The 19,258-nt window shown below is 40.6% G+C and overlaps 1 protein-coding gene across 1 annotated transcript in view; it reads right to left on the reverse strand.

The window, feature by feature from the left end:
* LOC121289295 (BMP/retinoic acid-inducible neural-specific protein 3-like) overlaps window positions 1–19,258 on the reverse strand; it is a 207,985-nt gene that overhangs the window by 61,797 nt on the left and 126,930 nt on the right. The window contains exon 5 of the mRNA XM_041208600.1: window positions 10,854–10,959. Within this exon, the coding sequence (XP_041064534.1) occupies window positions 10,854–10,959 (106 nt within the window). The remainder of the gene's footprint in view (window positions 1–10,853; window positions 10,960–19,258) is intronic.

Genomic DNA, 19,258 nt, shown 5'->3' on the forward strand with positions numbered 1-19,258 from the left:
CCATGTTTAAAGTGCAGCCGCGCGTCCACCTCTCAGTGCTTGCAGCCCATGATTGCTGCAACGGAGACATGGCCCCGAAAGGCATGAAGACTGCAAACCCCACGATTAATGACGTGTCCCTCGAGCGCCTTTTGGACGCTTGTGGAGGCCTGTGGATGTCATCCACCCCCACGCTGGCCGCAGAAGGGGCAGCAACATTATCACTCCGGCTTGGTAGGCAATGGCAGTGGCGGCCGGTGCCAATGCTGCACAGAAGAGGTTGGCCATCCAATACAGATAGAGGATGAGCGATCTCATCCGTGCCACCAGGGTAAGGCAACCATCTCATCACTCCAAACTCACATACTCAAGCCCATCACACATTCACTGACATCTCACTCATTGCCAGCTCAAGGAACATCACCACCCATTCTCTCACACGTGCCCTCACATATCCATCTGGCTTTATCTCCTCTGGAGATTGCCTCCTCAACCCTCACCATCTTGAAGCCAGTTGCACAGAGTGCCCCCACACATGCACCCTGGGATACCCTCCTTCCCCAGTATAGCGCTTGCCCTGCGACATCTTCTCTTGCCCGAAGCCACTTCCCCAAGCCCTAGCCCTAGCCCTGTAGCCATTAAAAAGTCACCCACGCCTCATGGCTGGTCGGATAGGTAGAGATCTGCTTGTGAGTGCCCCTAAAATGACGCAGTGCTATCTGCGCTGATGACTGCGAATGCTGCCTGAAGCAAAGTGGGCAAACAAACCTTGAAATCTTGAGCAAAATGCGGCCCGCCAAGTGCACACCTCATATATGCTGTTGCGAAATACATCGGCATGTTTTCCCATGATCCAGCATGGGGGGATGAGTCCAGCGGGCTGGCCTTATAATGATATGCAGATGCATTATGATGAGGTTCCTGATGCCCGATGGCAGGAAACGTGACCCATCATTTATGGGCTGAGCCGAAGACTGCAAACATTTTTGACCTTCTCGCCATATTGTCTGCTCATGTCGCCGAGCATGCCCAGTGCCAGAGGGCAAGGAAAATTCCACCTGGTTCTCACTTGAAGAATTTGCCTGACTTGAATCATACACCCTCTTTTCTTTTGTTTCATCATAATCTCTGTCTCCCTTGTCATCCATGGAGCCCTGTTTTTGGTTCCCCTACCTTTTAACCTTGTTGGAATGTACCTAGTTTGTACCTGGAGTATCTCGTCATTAAAGATCACCCATTGTTCCATTACAATTTTATTTTACCCTGGTCGATCCCTTCTCATCACATTGAAATTAGCCTTCTTCCAAACCAGATATTATATTGTTCCTTGCTTTTCTCCATTACTAATCTAAACCTTATGATATTATGGTCACTCTTACCCAGGAGTTCCCCCACTTGGTCTACTCGGCCCTCCTCATTTCCCAGTGCCAGATCCAATAATGCCTCCTTGAATGTGGGGTGAGAACATACTGATCAAAAAAGTTCTCCTGCACACATTTCAGAAATTCCTCCCCCTCCTTATCCTTTTCTCTAACATTATTCCTATTGATATTTGGGTAATTAAAGTTCCCCAATATCACCACTCTATAGTTCTTGTATATGTGTGTGATTTCCCTGCAGATTTGCTTCTCTCTCTCTCTCTCTGTCAATGTTCAGAGGCTGAGGGAATACCCCCAGTTGTGTGAGCAAATCCTTTTTTACTTCTTAACTCTAACCACATGTATTGGCTTTACCTCTTAAGGACATACCCCCCTTTCCAACACTACAATATCTTCCCTAGTCAGTACTGCCATCCACTTTTTTCCTTCCCTATCTTTTCTGAACACTTTATATCCTTGTATATTAAGCACCCATTACTCACCATTTTAAGCCGTGTTTCTGTTATTGTCACAACATCATATTCCTACACGCTTATTTGTGCTATGCCTTATTCACCACTCTTTCTGCTTTTACATACATGCATTTGAATCCTGCTTTAACATTCCGTGGTCCTTCTGAGTCTACTCCTATTTAATATGGTACTACTCCCTTCTCTAGCGCTGCCCAACACGCTATGCACCTTGTTCCTCTTGAAGTCAGGAAATTATTGTCTTGAGTGATCTAGGCTATTGTCCATCCTTGAGAAAATTGAGATTTTGTGACCTTCTAATTAGTTCCATTTTCCAGTATTATGGAATCTACAATGAACATTTTTTCTATCCACAAAGGAAAGAATTTTTGCTGAGTTTTATTGGATAATGAGTATCCATTTGCACATAGTGGAAGTGAATCCTTTTTTATGCTTTATAACTTCTTGCTCTCAGTTACTGGGACATCATGCTTTAAGGAAGTTACACTTTGTTAAGTGTTGGGATTCAACCCAGCCTAGGGCTAACAGCAGTATATTTCAAACTGTAGCAGGATTGTACCTTCCTTCTATCTCCCCACATATCCCCACCAACTGGCGCTCTATTCCTAACTGGAACTTGGAACATATTGCTCCAGAAAGTTTCAAATTTTATATTTAAACAACCCACTCTGATTCATTTGAAACATTGTTGTCATTCACAATTGATAGATTCTTAACCAGAACAGAAGTTTAAATAGTGTTATCGGGGTCTCAACTGAGCAATCAAACCCAACCTCCAGCAAAAGCTACACCCGTCGTCACCCAAGTTTCACCCCACCACCTCCTCATGGGTTTAGTGAAACAGATTAAACAACTCAGAACTATTCTTGGCAAAGTACTTTGAAAAAAATACTGGAGCAATGAGTTTATGAAGGGAGGAAGTGCAGGTAGGTCTATGCTTGCAAAAGACATGGATAAGTGTATTTATCACTATCAATGGTTTTCTGTAACCTTGTGGCTGCATTAATTTAAACCTTTATTAGCCTTTGCCTTTACAAGCAAATATACTTTCATAGGGTAGGCAGCTTTTGCCAAAATTGGAATTGAACGAGGTGGAACAGGAAGTTAAATCCAGGCAATCCACTTACTGATTGTTTCCCACTCAATGGCTGGGTATTTTAACTCTGCTGTTTTCTTGGGGGTTGAGATGCCTGTCTGATTCAGAGTGAAGATTCATACATATATGCAATTCAGCATCCTATCACTGGGGTAGGACACCGATGTTGTATTAACAGCATGCAGAGTGACACTCCACTCGGAAGAGTTTAATGGACATCCAGTGGAGGTTTTGCCAGGTGATTTACCTTTGCAAAGTTCAGGGAAACACTCCTGAACTTATGATTCCCTTACAAAGAAAGTCTGGGTTGCAGTCACTCTGAGTTGCACCAACGTCCCATTCACAAAACCTTCCAAAACTTAGAGATAAAAACAAAAAACTGCGGATGCTGGAAATCCAAAACAAAAACAGAATTACCTGGAAAAACTCAGCAGGTCTGGCAGCATCGGCAGAGAAGAAAAGAGTTGACGTTTCGAGTCCTCATGACCCTTCAACAGAACTAGGTGAATCCAAGGAAGGGGTGAAATATAAGCTGGTTTAAGGTGTGTGTGTGTGTGTGTGTGTGTGGTGGGTGGTGGGGGGGGTTGGGAAGTGGAGGGGGGTGGTGTGGTTGTAGGGACAAACAAACAGTGATTGAAGCAGATCATCAAAAGATGTCACAGACAACAGAACAAAAGAACAAATAGGTGTTGAAGTTGGTGATATTATCTAAACGAATGTGCTAATTAAGAAAAACTCTCCAAAACTTTCTCTCTCCAAAATCTGGAAGATCAAAGCCATTTTCTTCGGTCCCCATGACAAACTCCATTTCCTTGCTACTGCCTCCATCCCTCTCCTTAGCAAATGGCTGAGACTAACTCAGGCTGTTCACAAGCTTGGTGTCATATTTGACTGTGAGGTGAGCTTCTGACCATATATCCATGCCACCACTAAGACTGTCAATTTGCAACTATGAAGCATCATCAATCTCCACTTCTGCATCAGCACATCTGCTGCTGAAGCCTTCAGTTATGCCTTTGTTACCTCTCGACTTGACTATTCCTACACAGTTCTGACCAGTTTCCTATGTTCTGCCCTCTGTAAATGTGAGGTCATCTAAAACTCTGCTACTCATGTCCTCACTCACACCAAGTCCTATTCAACTATCACCTCAGTGCTCACCAACATCTATTGGCTTCCAACCAAGCAATGCCTTAATTTTAAAGTTCTAATATTTTGTTTTCAAATCCTTCCATGGTCTCACCCTTCCCTATCTCAGTAATCTCTTCCAGTCCCATAAACCCTCCTGGACATCCCCAAATTTAATCACTCCACCATTGGTGGCTGTGTCTTCCACTGCCTAAGCTCTGGAATTCCTTTCCTACAACTCTCTTATGCTCTTTCTGCCTTTAAGATGATCCTTAAAACCTAAAACCTAACTTTTTGATCAAGCTCTTAGTCAACAGCCCTAATATCGCCTTATGTGGCTTGGTGCCTAACCTTGCTTTATAATGCTCCTGCGAATCACCTTGAGTCCTTTCATTATGTTAAAGATGCTATATAAATGTAGGTTGTTGTCGTGGTTGTTGACATTAAAACCTTCTAGAAAGAAACTCTCCCTTGGCTAGTGCCTAGATATTAAGTGATTGGAATGAAGCTAAACGATGCAAGTAATGGACTGAATTCCACAGCACACCTCTGCCCACTATTTTAAAAAAGTTGTGTGAGTTCACTAAAATGAGTTAAAATAACTGAGAAAAACATCACATGGGCATGTTCAAGTGTCAATTACTGTTACAGCATGGTAAGATTTCAACCTCACAGACTACTTGGGAAACAGCCTTCATCAATCAAACATCAGTCTGTACCACTCAGCTGGAAGACTGCCAAATCTACTTCACACTCTCCAGTTTGTGACGAACATCCTTTTCTAAAAATATCTGAGTTAAGATGTAAAATATCAATATTTCTTCTTGCTCAATTGATTTGCTGCTGTATAAATAGAGGTGGCTGTGATTTATGGAAAGACATAGCAGGGAACTGCCCAACTTATGCATGTGTCAGATATTTCAGGTACATCAGGTACCATTTCATTTGTAACCAGTTATCACCCCCATACGTATTTGATTTCTAGTTAAATTATTTCACCATACTGTATATATGATGCTGTGCCTTCTGTTATATCACACACTTACAGAATATAGCACTTCACTTTATATTATGCGACACACTTACAAGGTATAAAAACACAATTATTTAAATTTTCTTTGAAGGCTTCTTTTAATCTCACTACGTGAAATTTTTGCCTATCCTATTTTAATCCACCACTAATGTTTTGAGAATGAAAACAGCACCTATATTTAACACAAGCCTCTGAATCAATGCACTAAAAATAGTGTGCAGAGGTATTAAAAGTGTATATGGAGTGCTACTCCACACTGACTTGCTTTCTGTAATGCTTGAACATACTTCATATAATATGCATTAAGATTGACATTCGTACATATAAATTGAGATACTGATGGAAAAGCAAAGCCAGAGGTGACTGTTGACATTGAAGAGCTAACATCTACAAACCCAGTGGATAGCAATTAATTAATCTCCCTGGCTGAAGGACATATGTAAGAAAACATTGGCCACAATGTCAGCTGAACTCTATGCCCCTTTTCAAATAGTGTCATGGAACATTTTACATCTTCTTGAACAGATAGATGCATCCCCAACGAAACATCTCATCCAAACAAAGTGGCACTTCTGACAAAGCATTACTCCATCGAAGTATCAGCCTAGATTATGTTGGAGGGGGACTTGAGCCCATAACTATTTGATTCAACGGTAAAGAAGTCAAGCTATTATCTGCAGCTCCAAAGTCATTTTCCCAACTTTTATTTTCTCAGTGCATGGGCCGCAGAAGCTCTTCTCCCTCCTGAATCTTCACATAGGTAACAAAGGGAACAGAACAACCCCATGCATTGGATGCAATTGTGAATGAGGCCTCCATCTGAGGCTATGAAAGGAAATAAAGGAGGGGGACCTGTACGCCAAAGCAGTCAGCTGGGCTGCAAATCAGCTTGGCTCGAAAAATCAGAAGGTGCTGAGCAATATATGCTGTTTGTGTGCAAAGCAGTAGCTGCTGAGATTCAGCAGGATTCTTTGCTCAAGCATATTGGCTGCTTTCCTTCTTATCTCATACTCTGGGTGCCCTGTGTGAAATTCTTCCATTCCGCCCCAACAATGTCTGAAAATCCCAACCTAAAGTAGGTTCCACTCGTCCGAAATATTGTCAATTTTACCATTTCCTACATCAATCGTGGGAATTCTCAAATTGAGATACTCAACAGTATCAAAATGCCCATTAGTATTCGTTGGTTAGGTCGACACATGAAGACAGGCACTCACGGAAGGTAGCCTGAATGTGTTGAACCATATCTGAGTAAGGGTTAACACAATCGGGGAGCAGAGGAAAACTCAAGGCTATGTACTGTTCTTGAAGTATCTGCAGTGAATGCAATCTACTGGTAAAAGTAGAAAAGGAGAAAGATTTGGGTTTGATGACCAATCAAATCATCAAAAATATATTTAATAGAATGATGTTTTCAACTGATGTCCTCACCCCTCAATATTGTGATTATTATCAAACGAGGGAGTTCCGAAGCTGGTGTTAAGTCATCATGAAACAATTTCAAGCGAAAGTGGCCTTTGGGCATTATTTGGAGTTTTGGGTTTCTTTCCATCAAAACCATGAACTCCTGGTAGAATAGGAGAGATAGCAGGGACAAATCCATGGGTGGCTTTGTTACAATTAAACCTTGAGTGGGACTTCCATATCTACAACTCTTTTATTTGACATTCCAATTACTTTATAGAATTTGGACAGAACAAAGTTTCATGCAAGAAATGGTTCCAATGCTGAATCTGGTAACACCAATCTCCTGCCAATCATAAATCAACCATATGCCCCAATAAAGATGAGGTAGAGTCAGTGTTATTTGTATGTCCCATCATTCAGTTAGATAATGGCTGACCTGTAACCTAATTACTTTTATTCACCTTGGCTCCATAACAGATAATATCTTTACATAACAAAAAGTTTATCAATCTCATTTTGAAATTTTCCTGACCTCAACAGCTTTTCTGGGGTGAGCGAGTTCCAGATTTCAACTATCCTTGTATTTATTGTCATGCCTGCATAAGGCCAAAGTTCAACAATCTTCAATTAACACAAAATCTGCAATATTCCTGGAGACAGTGGAGCTCCAGCAACTAAGGTAGCAAAGCAAGGACCAGGGAGGTGAAAAAGTAACACTTGATGTGGGATAGGAAATGCGTAGTAGAGTTTTGAATGAGCTGAACTTTGCAGAGGGCACAGGATAGGAGGCCGGCCAGCATTGAAATAATTGAGTCTGGAGCTGAGAAACGTGTGGATGATGAGGGTTTCAGTAACAGATGGGTAGAGGCAGAGCTGAGGCAAGTGATGTGGAACTAGGTGATTTGATGGAGTCGATATGGGGTCAGAAACTCAGCTCAGTGTTAGAAAGGGCACCGAGATTGCAAACAGTTCTGCCTGAGACAATGCCAAAGAGAGGCATGAGATTAATAGTAAGAAAATGTGCCTTTCAGTCAAAGATGATGGTTTCAGTTTTCCCAATGTTTAACTGGAGGATATTGCAGCTCATCTACGAATGGATGGCGAACAAGTAATTTGACAACACAGGGGCAATTGTAGGGGGCTCAGAGAGGCAGTGGACAGGTAGAGCTGGGGTGTCATTGGTATACATTTGGAGGCTGACTCCAGGTCTGCAGGAAAAGTTAAAGAGGTGGTATCAAGGATAGAGTTTGCTAGTCTCTGGAGGTACTCATAAGGAAGGAAGAAAAGTCATTGCTGGAGATGTGCTTACAATGATCGAATAGGTAAAAGTGGAATCAAGTGAAGATCAGAACAACAGAGGAGAACTGTTGGATGGCTATGGTGTGGTCAACCATGTCAAAGGTTGAAGAAAGATCAAGGAGGATGAGGATGATTATGTACACTGGCCACATCTTAAGAGATTTCAGTTAATTTTCGCTAGAGCTTGGGTTCTGCAGCAGGGATGAGAATTTGATCTGAGAGATTCAATATGGAATTAGGGGAAAACTGGCACTGATTTGGAAGTACATACAAGTCAAGGACTTTGGAGAGGAATGGGAGGTTGGAGGTGAAGTGGCAGCTTGCAAAGACTGAGGTGTAAAGGGTTTTGTTAAGGAGGCTTTGTCAATGGTTTGGGAAGGGAGAAGAAAGTATTGAGGAGAAGGCACCATTTTCAATGTTAGCCAGCATGGGAACTAGGAAAAGAAGTTGGGTGGTCAGCAGTTTAATGGGAATAGGATCAAGAGAGTAGTGGGAGAAAATCATGCACAAGATCAGCTTGGAAGTGGCATGAGGGGAGATAGGAGATAAACTAGAGAAAAACATGGTTTCAGTGATTGGACAGGGTTGGCTGAATGAGGTTTGGATTGGTGGACAAGAGGTATGTGGGAAACATCAATCGCAGTTAAATCAACGGTTTCCGCTCCAACACTAAAATGCCTCTGAAAGATAACCCTTGATAAAGACCTGTGACCAAGGCCACTGCTTCAGTGCAACTTAATGTTGAATTCCTTTGTATTACACTGGTTTTCAGGATTTCATGTTTTGGGATCACATTCCACAACTGAGATTTTTTTTGTGAAAATTGAGGGAATGGTCTTATAAGTCACATGATAATGAGGGCAGTAGTTCATGAACGAGTCATCAATTAAATTGAAGCTATCTCCAACATTTTACCAGGTTTTTATGGTGAAAGAAAGTAGAGACAAAAGAAATTATTGAAATGGGAGATTTAGAGAGTTTGTCAGGGGAGGGAGCAAAATTGAGTTTTTGCGATGCAAAACTTATATTCTACAGGGTAGGGTAGGAATGAAGATGGGTATAGGATAGTGAATGCCAACCAAGAAATTTTGTTTACATCATTTTCTGTTGCATTTTCCTGCACTTGACTTTTTCTGATTTTGTGATTCCCTTTTCCATACAGGCTTAGATTGGTTTCTCGTCTTGCCGTTGAAATTCAACTTAATTTACATCTTTATCACCTTCTTCCAGCTGAGATGTTAACCTGAGACCATATCTGTTCTCTCAGGTGAACCTAAAAGATTCCGTAGCACTATTCAGAGAACAGCAGGGGATTTTTTCCAGTGTCCAAATGCTAAATACTGGTAAAACTATAATCACCAGGTCATTGCTGGTTGTGAGGTTTTGCTGTTCACAATTAGCTGACATGTTTCCCTACATTACGACAGTCACTATATTCAAAAGTACTTAATTGCAAAGTGATCCCTGAGCTCCTGAGGTCATGGAAGGCATTACACCAATACAAGTTCTTTTCTTATCAAACATGTGCTTCTATAACCCTGAACTTTCAATCCATGAGCAAAGGAATGGGATGCTGAGCAGTTAAATTCAATACAATCCAAATTGGTACACCTGATGTTAAACAAGTACAGATGTAAACTAAAATATGCTGGGTTGTATTATGAGAAAAATGCTATTGAATAAAATATATTGTGTACTATTAGGTTAATCTGTGGTTGGATTAAATTTAGAAGCAAATAACTATAGAGAGTTTAGGAAAGTGTCATGAACGTTTAATACTACACTCATTCAGCATCCATCTTTAGTGTAAGCCTTCTGCTTTGTTTTGAGTTCCAGAGCTCTCCAGCTTCAATCTGTTCTCTTTTACTGTTTGTGCAATTCCATATTTATTACAAACTAAATTCATTTTTGACCACTTGATCTCTGGTGTTTCTGCCATAGCATCCAAATATTAAATTATACCATTTCCAACAAGTGTTCATGAAAGACAAGGATCAGCAAGGAGTATGCTGGGAAAGTACAGCAATCATACTGACACAGATAGGAAGATAACGCAGGAAAATTTGACCAATCAAACTGACACTGAGGGAAATAAAGGTAAGAAAGTCTTGCTGCAATTATAGAGGGCTTGCTAAGACCTTGCTTGAGTGTTGTGTACAGATTTGGTCTTCTTTCCTAAGCAGTAATATATTTGCCCTCAGAGGGGGGTGCAACAAACGTTCACTGGACTGATTCCTCAGATGAGAAGTTATCCTATGAGGAGAGGTTGAGTAGAATGGGCTGATATCCTCCAGAATTCAGAAGTATAAGAGGTGATGTCACTGAAACTTATAAAGTTCTTATGGAGACTGACAGGATTGATGCTGATGGGCTGCTTCCCCTGGCTGGAGAGGGTATTTCTGGGGTCTTGGCAGAAGGTGCCGGCTGAACTGAAATGAGGAGACATTTCTCCACTCGGGGGTTATGAATCTTTGGAATTCTCTATCCCAGAGGGTCGTGGATATTAACTTGTTGGGTATATTCAAGAATGAGATCAATAGAGCTTTGGGGACTCAAGAGAATCAGATAGGCTAGGAAAATGGAGATCAGCCATGACTACATTGAATGGCAGGGAAGAATCAAGACACATGGCCTACTGTTCCTCACATTTCCAATGTTCTTACATTCTTATCATTTAATATCATTTAATATTGAGGGACAGCAAGAAAATTTCAGCAAACAATCCTGACTACAGTGGAAATACTATGTGTAACAGCTATTAAGAACATATGAGTTTGCTCTAATTGTGCTACAATGATATACAGAGGGCTTGCAGTAATCCTGAAGTTTTAGTGATAAATGCATTGTGTAAATTACTGGAATATTCATGGGAACCCCAACCATTGCTGCTGATGTTGTAGAAATAGCATGATGTACTACAACAACCAGCTTGCAACATGAATAATGGAACAAAGCTTCAGTCATTGCACCTAGACTTAAGGGAATAATAAAAGTAAAGCACAATGTACATCAATAGTTGCAGGAATAATAGGAGAAATTTGAGCAATCGCACCTGTACTGACCTTGTAAGTGAATTTTGTTCTCAGGACTTTGTACCAGAACTGAGCTGACAGAGTCTAGGTTGTCATAGTTACTGCATCCGAGTGGTCCTGTTCTGGTTTCAGTTACCTGGACAACCAGGGAAGGAGGAAAGGTTGTCAGTGAAGAACTTACAGCATTTTCCTCATTTGCCATCACCACTATTTACAATTGGATGATAGGAGTCTACCAAGACTTATCCTGTGAATTTCCAATGTCTGGATACAATTTTCAAAATAACTACCTTTTTCTTGCACATGTCTGTGTGAAAATGTCATTCTGAGATGAACCAGATCCTATTATGCAGTAGGAGTGGAGGTTTGTTTTTTGACAATATATCCTGCCTTTTATTTGTTGGTGTTGGCAAATATTCCAATTCAAGTTTTGTCTTGAACTTCACAGAGCACCTAGTTCAGTTCTTCATTCAGACTAACCCGAATCACACATTATCAGGGAGTAATTTTCCTTATTTGTATACTGTGGCATTGCTCACAGCACAATTCAGGCATTGTGTTGCTTCAAGGGATGGGTGCAATGAGGTTTGCAGATGGAAGCATTTGTCTCCAGTGATCTTGGAATGAAAAATTATAAGGGGTCTCTCCTGTGACACACAAAATGAGTGTTTTTTTAAAAAAATTGGTTTCTTGAAAATCAATAATTGTATTTTCTTTGCCTGATGCAGACAGATAATTCAACAAAATTTTCCCCACATACTACAAATATATAAATCTATATATGATGCAGGCAAAGAATTCTTCATGTTTACTATCACACAGTTTAGTTGTGGTTTTCATGACAAATAGCAGGAAATATATAAAACTTAAGGGATCAACTAACTTACATCTTTCTAAATTTACAAAAAATCTCAGCAAATACATTGCAGTACCAAAAAATTAATCACTTAAATTCAGGACTATCATTCAGAAATTTCAGCAGCATTCAAGGGATTCCAGGGCACTCTACTTACTGTATATGAATAATGCTTTTTGCTAAGAACATCAGTGGTGTGACCATTTAGGATACAGATCAAAAAATAACTCATTCCTTTTGGAGCTCATTTACTGGTTCTCTTCTTGGCTGCAACTGTGTTCAGCTCTCTTACTTTTGCTCTGTAATTGTTTGACCGATCAAACCCAGGATACAGTGGTATAGGAATTGCCATCAGTCTGACAAATGTTACCAGTGGAGTCCCACAGGTGGCTGTTCTATGGCCTCCATATTTTAGTGAGCAAGCAGATAATCTAGGGAACAGATTAGGGAGATGGTACGAACATAGGAATGAGGAGCAGGGGAAGACTATTCTGATTCATTCAAATGCATATCAGATACTGTTCTTTCAGAAAATAACATTTTGGAATACAGCATATGAATAACTTGAGACATTACATGTATTGTGTGTAGCATGTTTGGTGACTATGGACTATCCTGCTCCCACTCATCTCATCACCTAACAACCTGCCCCACCCATCTCTCTCTAATAGCCTGCTCTGACCCATCATTCTTTAACAGCCTGCTCACAGCCATCCCTCTATCTATGTGTCACCGCTCATTATAGATGACCCAATGCCAAGAATCACAAGCACAGTAACTAAATTTGCAGATGATACAAGGCTAATAAAAGCAGGATGGTCCAAAGCTGGACAGGGTAGGCTACTGGTGGATTTCAGCTAGTCCGGCTGGGAATTGGGCAGGTAGGCAGCAGATAAAATTCAAAGTAGCAAAAGCAAAGTTCTTGACATGGAGACCAAAAATCCAAGAAGGGACAATTACTCAAATGGAAAGAAAATAAGGCACATGGAAAATGGAAGAGACCCGGGGTTCCCGATCAACAATAAATTGAAACTGTTGCAATCATGCTCGAGGACAGCATGTAAAGCAAATCAGATGTTGGAATGTTACAAAAGGCCAATATTCATTCAAAATATTGAGGTAATCCTACCACTTTATAAATTAACTACATTTATAATAATGTGCACTGATCACCACAGTACCAAAAAAAAAAGCACTGCAGCTATTGAAAGGGTAGCAGAAACAGCAACCAGATGAATTGAAGAATCAAAGGAATTGTATTAGAAAAAGCGAATATGTAAATTGAGCATGTTCTCACTGGGAAAGAGATGGTTGAGAAGTGATTTGATGGCTGAATTTACAATTCTGAAGGGACTGGATAATATTGATCAAGTTCAACAGCTGAACAGAAGGAAATGGCCTGCATTTGAATGGGAATAAATTCAAAACTAATCTGTAGAAAGGATATTTTAGTAAGCAAGCAGATAATCTAGGGAACAGACTAGGGAGATGGTACGAACATAGGAATGAGGAGCAGGGGAAGACCATTCTGATTCATTCAAATGCACATTAGATACAGTTCTTTCAGACTCATTAGAAAAATAACATTTTGGAAAACAGTATATGAATAACTTGAGACATTACATGTATTGTGTGTAGCATGTTTGGTGACTTTGGACTATCCTGCTCCCACTCATCTCACCACCTAACTACCTGCCCCACCCATCTCTCTCTAATAGCCTGCTCTGACCCATCATTCTTTAACAGCCAGCTCACAGCCATCCCTCGATCCATGTGTCACCTCTCAACCCATATCTCCATTTCACGGCCAGCCCCCATTCACCTCTCCAACTAATAGTCTGATCCCATTCATCTCTTTATCTAACAGTGTTCTTCCTTTAAACTATCTTGGTTTTATAATGGCAGTTTATGAAACATATTCCATTATTTGACTCAGTCAGCAACTTTGAAGCAACTGGGACCCGAAAGCCACGTTATTGCCTTTTAAAGAACAAAATACCAAGTTATTTTAATGGTGCACATTACTTTATAAACTACAGCTTCTCAAACATGGCACTTAATCCATCCATGCAAGTCCCTGAAGAGAACAGTTCTTTAAGCAATTCCCCTTGCACTGCTTGTTCAGCTATGTTTTGCTGAGGTTGATAAGGATATCATCAATTTTCATCAGTCACTTTAACTGCATCGAACGCGAGCCAGCACCAAAAGGCACAATTCTATTTATCAAAATTCAAAGGTTTGAATGAACTCCCAATAGTCTAGAAAAATCACACTTCATCACATATCATTTGTCAAACAAATGTATTTGTTAAATGAGGAACAGCCTTGGTGTTTGTGTTCTTTCAGGCAGGTTTGCAGTGAATAAACATGTTAACAATCTGAGGGAGGATGCATATGAATTGCTTCAGACATTGAATGCAGTTTGTCAATCATTTTAGCAGATAAGCTGACACCTTTGTTGTGTCACCATTTTTCTTTTCTTTTTTTTTTACTTTTGGTTAGCAAATACCAGAAACAAAGACAAAAGCCAGCGTATGAAACCAGTGCGTAGGAAGACTGGGTGGAAAATATTCAAGACTTTGTGCACAGTTTTAACTTAACCTCCATATTCATGTTTAAACACAGTGCCTGGAATTTCCACTCAACTGCAGTAATTTTGGGGGGAAATTTCCTTGATATTGGTGTAATTAGCATGTAAGACCACAGAATTTTAAATGTAAATTATGTTCAGTGTAAATCAAGCTTCTGCAATCTTTTGCAGAAATATCATGCAAGAAAAAGGCTCTGTTCACAAAACTGGCTATATCCAAGAGTAAATTTAACCCAGTTGGAAGTTTCCACTAATTATGCTCATTTGCAGATCTAGAGGAGGCTTCAGAAATTAAGCTGGAACTTTTGGACACAGGAACACTGGACAGGAGAATTAGGAGTAGGATTAGGCCATTCAGCCCCTCAAGCCTGCTCCGCCATTCAATAAGACCATAGCTGATCTGATTGTGGTCTCAAATCCACTTTCCTGTCTGCCCTCCATAACTCTTGACTCACTGTCAATCAAATATCTAACTCAGCCTTGAATATATTCAATGAGCGAGCCTCCGCTGCTCTCTGGGGAAGAGAGTTCCAAAGGTTAATTACCTTATAAGAAAAGACATTTCTCCTCATCTCTGCTGTAAATGGAAGACACCCCCCCCCCGCCAATTTTAAAACTGTGTCCCCTAGTTCTAGACTCCCCTACAAGAGAAAACATACCCCCAGCATCCACTCTATCAAACCCCTTCAGGATCTTATAAGTTTCAATAAAGATCAATTCTCCTTCTTCTGAACTTAAATGGGTATAGGCCCAGCCTGATCAATCTTTCCTCATAAGACAACTCCTTCATCCCAAAGATCAGTTGGGTGAACCTTCTCTCAACTGCTTTGGATGCAATTCTATCCTTTATTTATTATTATCAATAAGGAGACCAGAACTATACACAGAATTCCAGATGGCGTCTCATTAAGCCCTGTACAGCTGTAATAACACTTCCCTACTTTTATACTCAATTTCCGTTCCAATAAATGCCAACATTCCACTTGTCTTCCTAATTACTTGCTGTACCTGCATACTATTTGTGATTCATGATTTATGACACCTAGATCCCTCTGTACCACAGAGTTCTGCAATCTCTCACCATTTAAATAATAAACTGCTTTTTAATTCTTCTTACCAAAGTAGATAAGGTTACAGTTTCCCACATCCTACTCCATGTGCCAATTTTTTGCCCACTCACTTAATTTACCTATGTGGACTTACTTTAGTACCTATCTATGCGTTATCAGGAAATTTAGCTATGATACATTCAGTCCCTTCATCCAAGTCATTTGGTATAGATTGTAAATAGTTGAGGCCCTAGCATTGATCCCTATGACAATCCACTTATAACAGTTTTCCAACTCGAAAATAACCCATTTATCCCAAGTCTCCACTTTCTGTTAGCTAACAAATTCTCTGTCCCTGCTAATATGTTACCCCCTACATCATGAGCTCTTATTCTTTGTAGTATCCTTTGCTGTGGCACCTTGTCAAATGCGTTTTGGAAATCCAAGAACACCACATCTGCAAATTCCCTTTATCTACCTTGCTTGCTACTTTCTCAAAGAACTCAAATAAATTTGTCAAACATGATTTCCCTTTCCCTTGACTCTGCCTGATTGCACTATGATTTTCTAAATGTTCTGCTATAATAATGGATTCTAGCATTTTCCCTGTGAAAGATGTTAGGATAACTGAATTATAGTTTCCTGTTTTCTGTCTCCCTCCTTTCTTAAATCAAGATGTTACATGTGATCATTCCAATCTGATGGGACCATTCCAGAATCTGGGGAATTTTGAAATGTCATAACCAATGTATCTACTATCTCCACAGCCACTTCTTTAAAGACCTCAGGCCAGCAGATCCAGAGAACTTGTCAACCTTTAGTTCTGATAATTTTCTCAGTAGCTTTTCCCCAGTGATTGCGATTTTCAAGTATTCTTGCATTGTTATTTGTATCTTCTACAGTGAAGACAGACACAAAATATCTGTTCAATGCTTCCTCCATTTTCTTGTTTCCCATTATTAATTCCCTAGTCGCACCTTCTAAGGACCAGCAATCACTTTATTCTTTTCCATTTTAAATACTTGTAGAAACTCTTACTACCTGTTTTTTTTAATATTTCTAGATAGCTTTCTCTCATACTCTAATTTCTCTCCTAATTAATTAGTCATTCTTTGCTGGTCTCTAAAATCTGTCCAATCTTCTGACTCACTACTAATCTTCACACTATTGTGCACTTTTTCTTTCAATTTGATACTAGCCTTTACCTCCTTAGTTAGCCACGGATGGTGCATCCTTCACATGGAGTCTTTCTTTCTCAATGGGATATATATTTGCTGAAAGTTATGAATATCTTATTAAATGTATGTCACTGATTTCTCTACTGCTCTACCTTTTAAACTATTTTTTGTTCACTTCAGACAAATTTGTCTTCTTGCCCCTGTAATTGCCTTCATTTAAGTTTAAGACACTAGTCTTAGGCCCACACTTCTCCCCTCAAACTCAATGTGAAATTCTAGTATGTTATGATCATTGCTGCCTAGAGGCTCCTTTACTGTGAGGTCATTAATTAATCCTGTCTCATTGCACATTGCCAGGTCTAAAATAGCCTGCTCCCAGGTTGGCTCTTGGATGTGCTGCTCTAAGACATTGTCCTGAATGCACTCTATAAACTCATGTTCCAGGCTATCTTTGCCAATCTGATTCAATCAAAATCATCCATGATTATTGTAATATCCTTCTTAGAAGCCCCAATTATTTATCCCTGTATATTCTGTCATAAATTGTAGCCACAGCTATTAGGGGGCCCAGTAATTACTACAACAAATGACTTCCTACCTTTGTTATTTCTTACTTCTACCCAAACTGATTCTATATCTTCATGTTTTGAACAAAGGTAATCTCTCACTATTATATTAATGTCACCCAAACACCTTTCCCATGCTTCCTATCCTTCTGAAATGTCAAATAGCTTTCAGTATTTAGGTCCCAGCCTTGGCCACCTTGCAACCATGTCTCTGAAATGGCTATCAGGTCATACATATTTATTCCTATTTCTGTTATCAATTCATCCATTCTGTTACAAATGCCATGCACATACAGATACAGGGCCTTTAATTCTATCTTTCTACCATTCTTGCAAACTCTGGCCTTATCTGTTGGTGTACTCTTTAGTTTATATGCTCTGTCCCTTCCTGCCACTCTCTTATTTTCATTACCCCAATCGCTACCTGCTCTATTGCCTTGTCCTTTCTCTTTAATTTACCACATTTTTCCTCGTGTGATCCCTCCACAACATCCCCTACCCCCTGCCCCTCCACCCCCACTGCCAGCCCCCAACATCACCATTTAGTTTGGAGTCCTCTCTCCCACCTTCGTTATACGACTTGGCAGAACACTGATCCCAGCATGTTTCAGATGAAGACCATCCCGACAGCACAGCTCCCTCTTACCCCAGTACTGGTGCCAGTGTCCCATGAATCGAAACCCATTCCTCCCATACCAATCATTGCGCCATCCATGCAACTGTCTAATCTTATCTACCTTACGCCAATTTGCTCATAGCTCAGGTAGTAATCCAGAGATCATTACCTTATTGGTTCTGCTTTTTAATTTGGCCTCTAATTTTGCTTCCTATGCAGAACCTCTTTCCTCCTGCTATCAATGTCATTGGTACCCACATGGGCCAGGATAATTCGATCCTTCCCCTCTGAGTGCAAGTTCCTCTCCACCCCCGAGCAGATCCCCAACCCTGGCACTGGACAGGCAATACAGCCTTCTGGACTCATGATCTCAGCTGCAGAGAACTGTGTCTGAGCCCCTGACTATCCTGTCCCCTTATACGACTATATTCCTACTTACTCGCCCCACATGAATGGCTTCCTGTACCTTGGTGCCATGGTGAATTTGCTCATCCAATCTCAGCACCCACTCTCACCCACGGAAGCTGCAAAAAACCTGAAACCTGTTGAACAAGTGCAAGGGCTGAGGCCTTTTCAGTGCTATCTTCTGGATCCCCATTCCTGCTTCACTCGCAGTCGCACTTTCCTGTCCCTGACCGTAGACCATATTTGAAATACCTAGCCTAAGGGGCGTTGACTGCCTCCTGAGACAAAACGTCCAGATAACTGGTGCTTTATGAAACTTTACCAAGTTACAGCTTTTAAATATATCAAGGAATTTTTTAAGCCACATTTTAAAAAGTTTCCATTTTTAATTGGTGTCGGTTGCACTAGTTCATGAATTTGAGTAAAAACCACCAGATGAAAGCATCTTTCAAAACAGGCTGAATTTTAGGTGTAGAATCGCCGATTGTGCCCAGAGTAAAAATGTTACCTTTTTACAAACAATCCCATAGCCCAGGAATTATTATTTGTGATACACAGCAAAATACTGCAGAAGCTGAAAATCTGAGCTAAACACAGAAAACACGGGAAATACTCAGCAAGTCATGCAGCATCTTAGGAGAGAAACATGGTTAAGATTTCAGGTCAATTACTTTCATCAGAGCTTCTGATTAGTAATTTATCGGGTGTGCTTTGCACTCCAAAGAGAAGTTAACTGAATGAGTGTGGCATTACAGCTGTCACATTACAGATGGGTATTGGACCATGTGATCGACCTGTATCAGATCTACCAGACAACAGGCACTGTACAAGACAATCACTCTGTATCAGATTTATGACACAACAAACACTGTACAACACAATCACTCTGTATCAGATCTATGACACAACAGACACTGTACAACACAATCACTCTGTACCAGAACTACCACACAACAGGCATTGTACAACACATCATTTGTGTCAGATCAACAACACAACAGACACCGTAGAACACTTTGGGCAGCATTGGGGAGGGGGTTGTGCTAAAGAGGGCGCAAGCGGGCAGGTTCCCAATTGGCGTCCTCAATTGGGGGCACAGCAGCAATTTACAAGGGCGGGCCAATTAAGACCCACCCAGTGTGATGTCCACCTAGAATCCTATCACTCTGTATCAG

This window comes from Carcharodon carcharias, chromosome 16 (assembly GCF_017639515.1).
Source record: "Carcharodon carcharias isolate sCarCar2 chromosome 16, sCarCar2.pri, whole genome shotgun sequence".
In the NCBI taxonomy this organism is placed as follows: Eukaryota; Metazoa; Chordata; class Chondrichthyes; order Lamniformes; family Lamnidae; genus Carcharodon; species Carcharodon carcharias.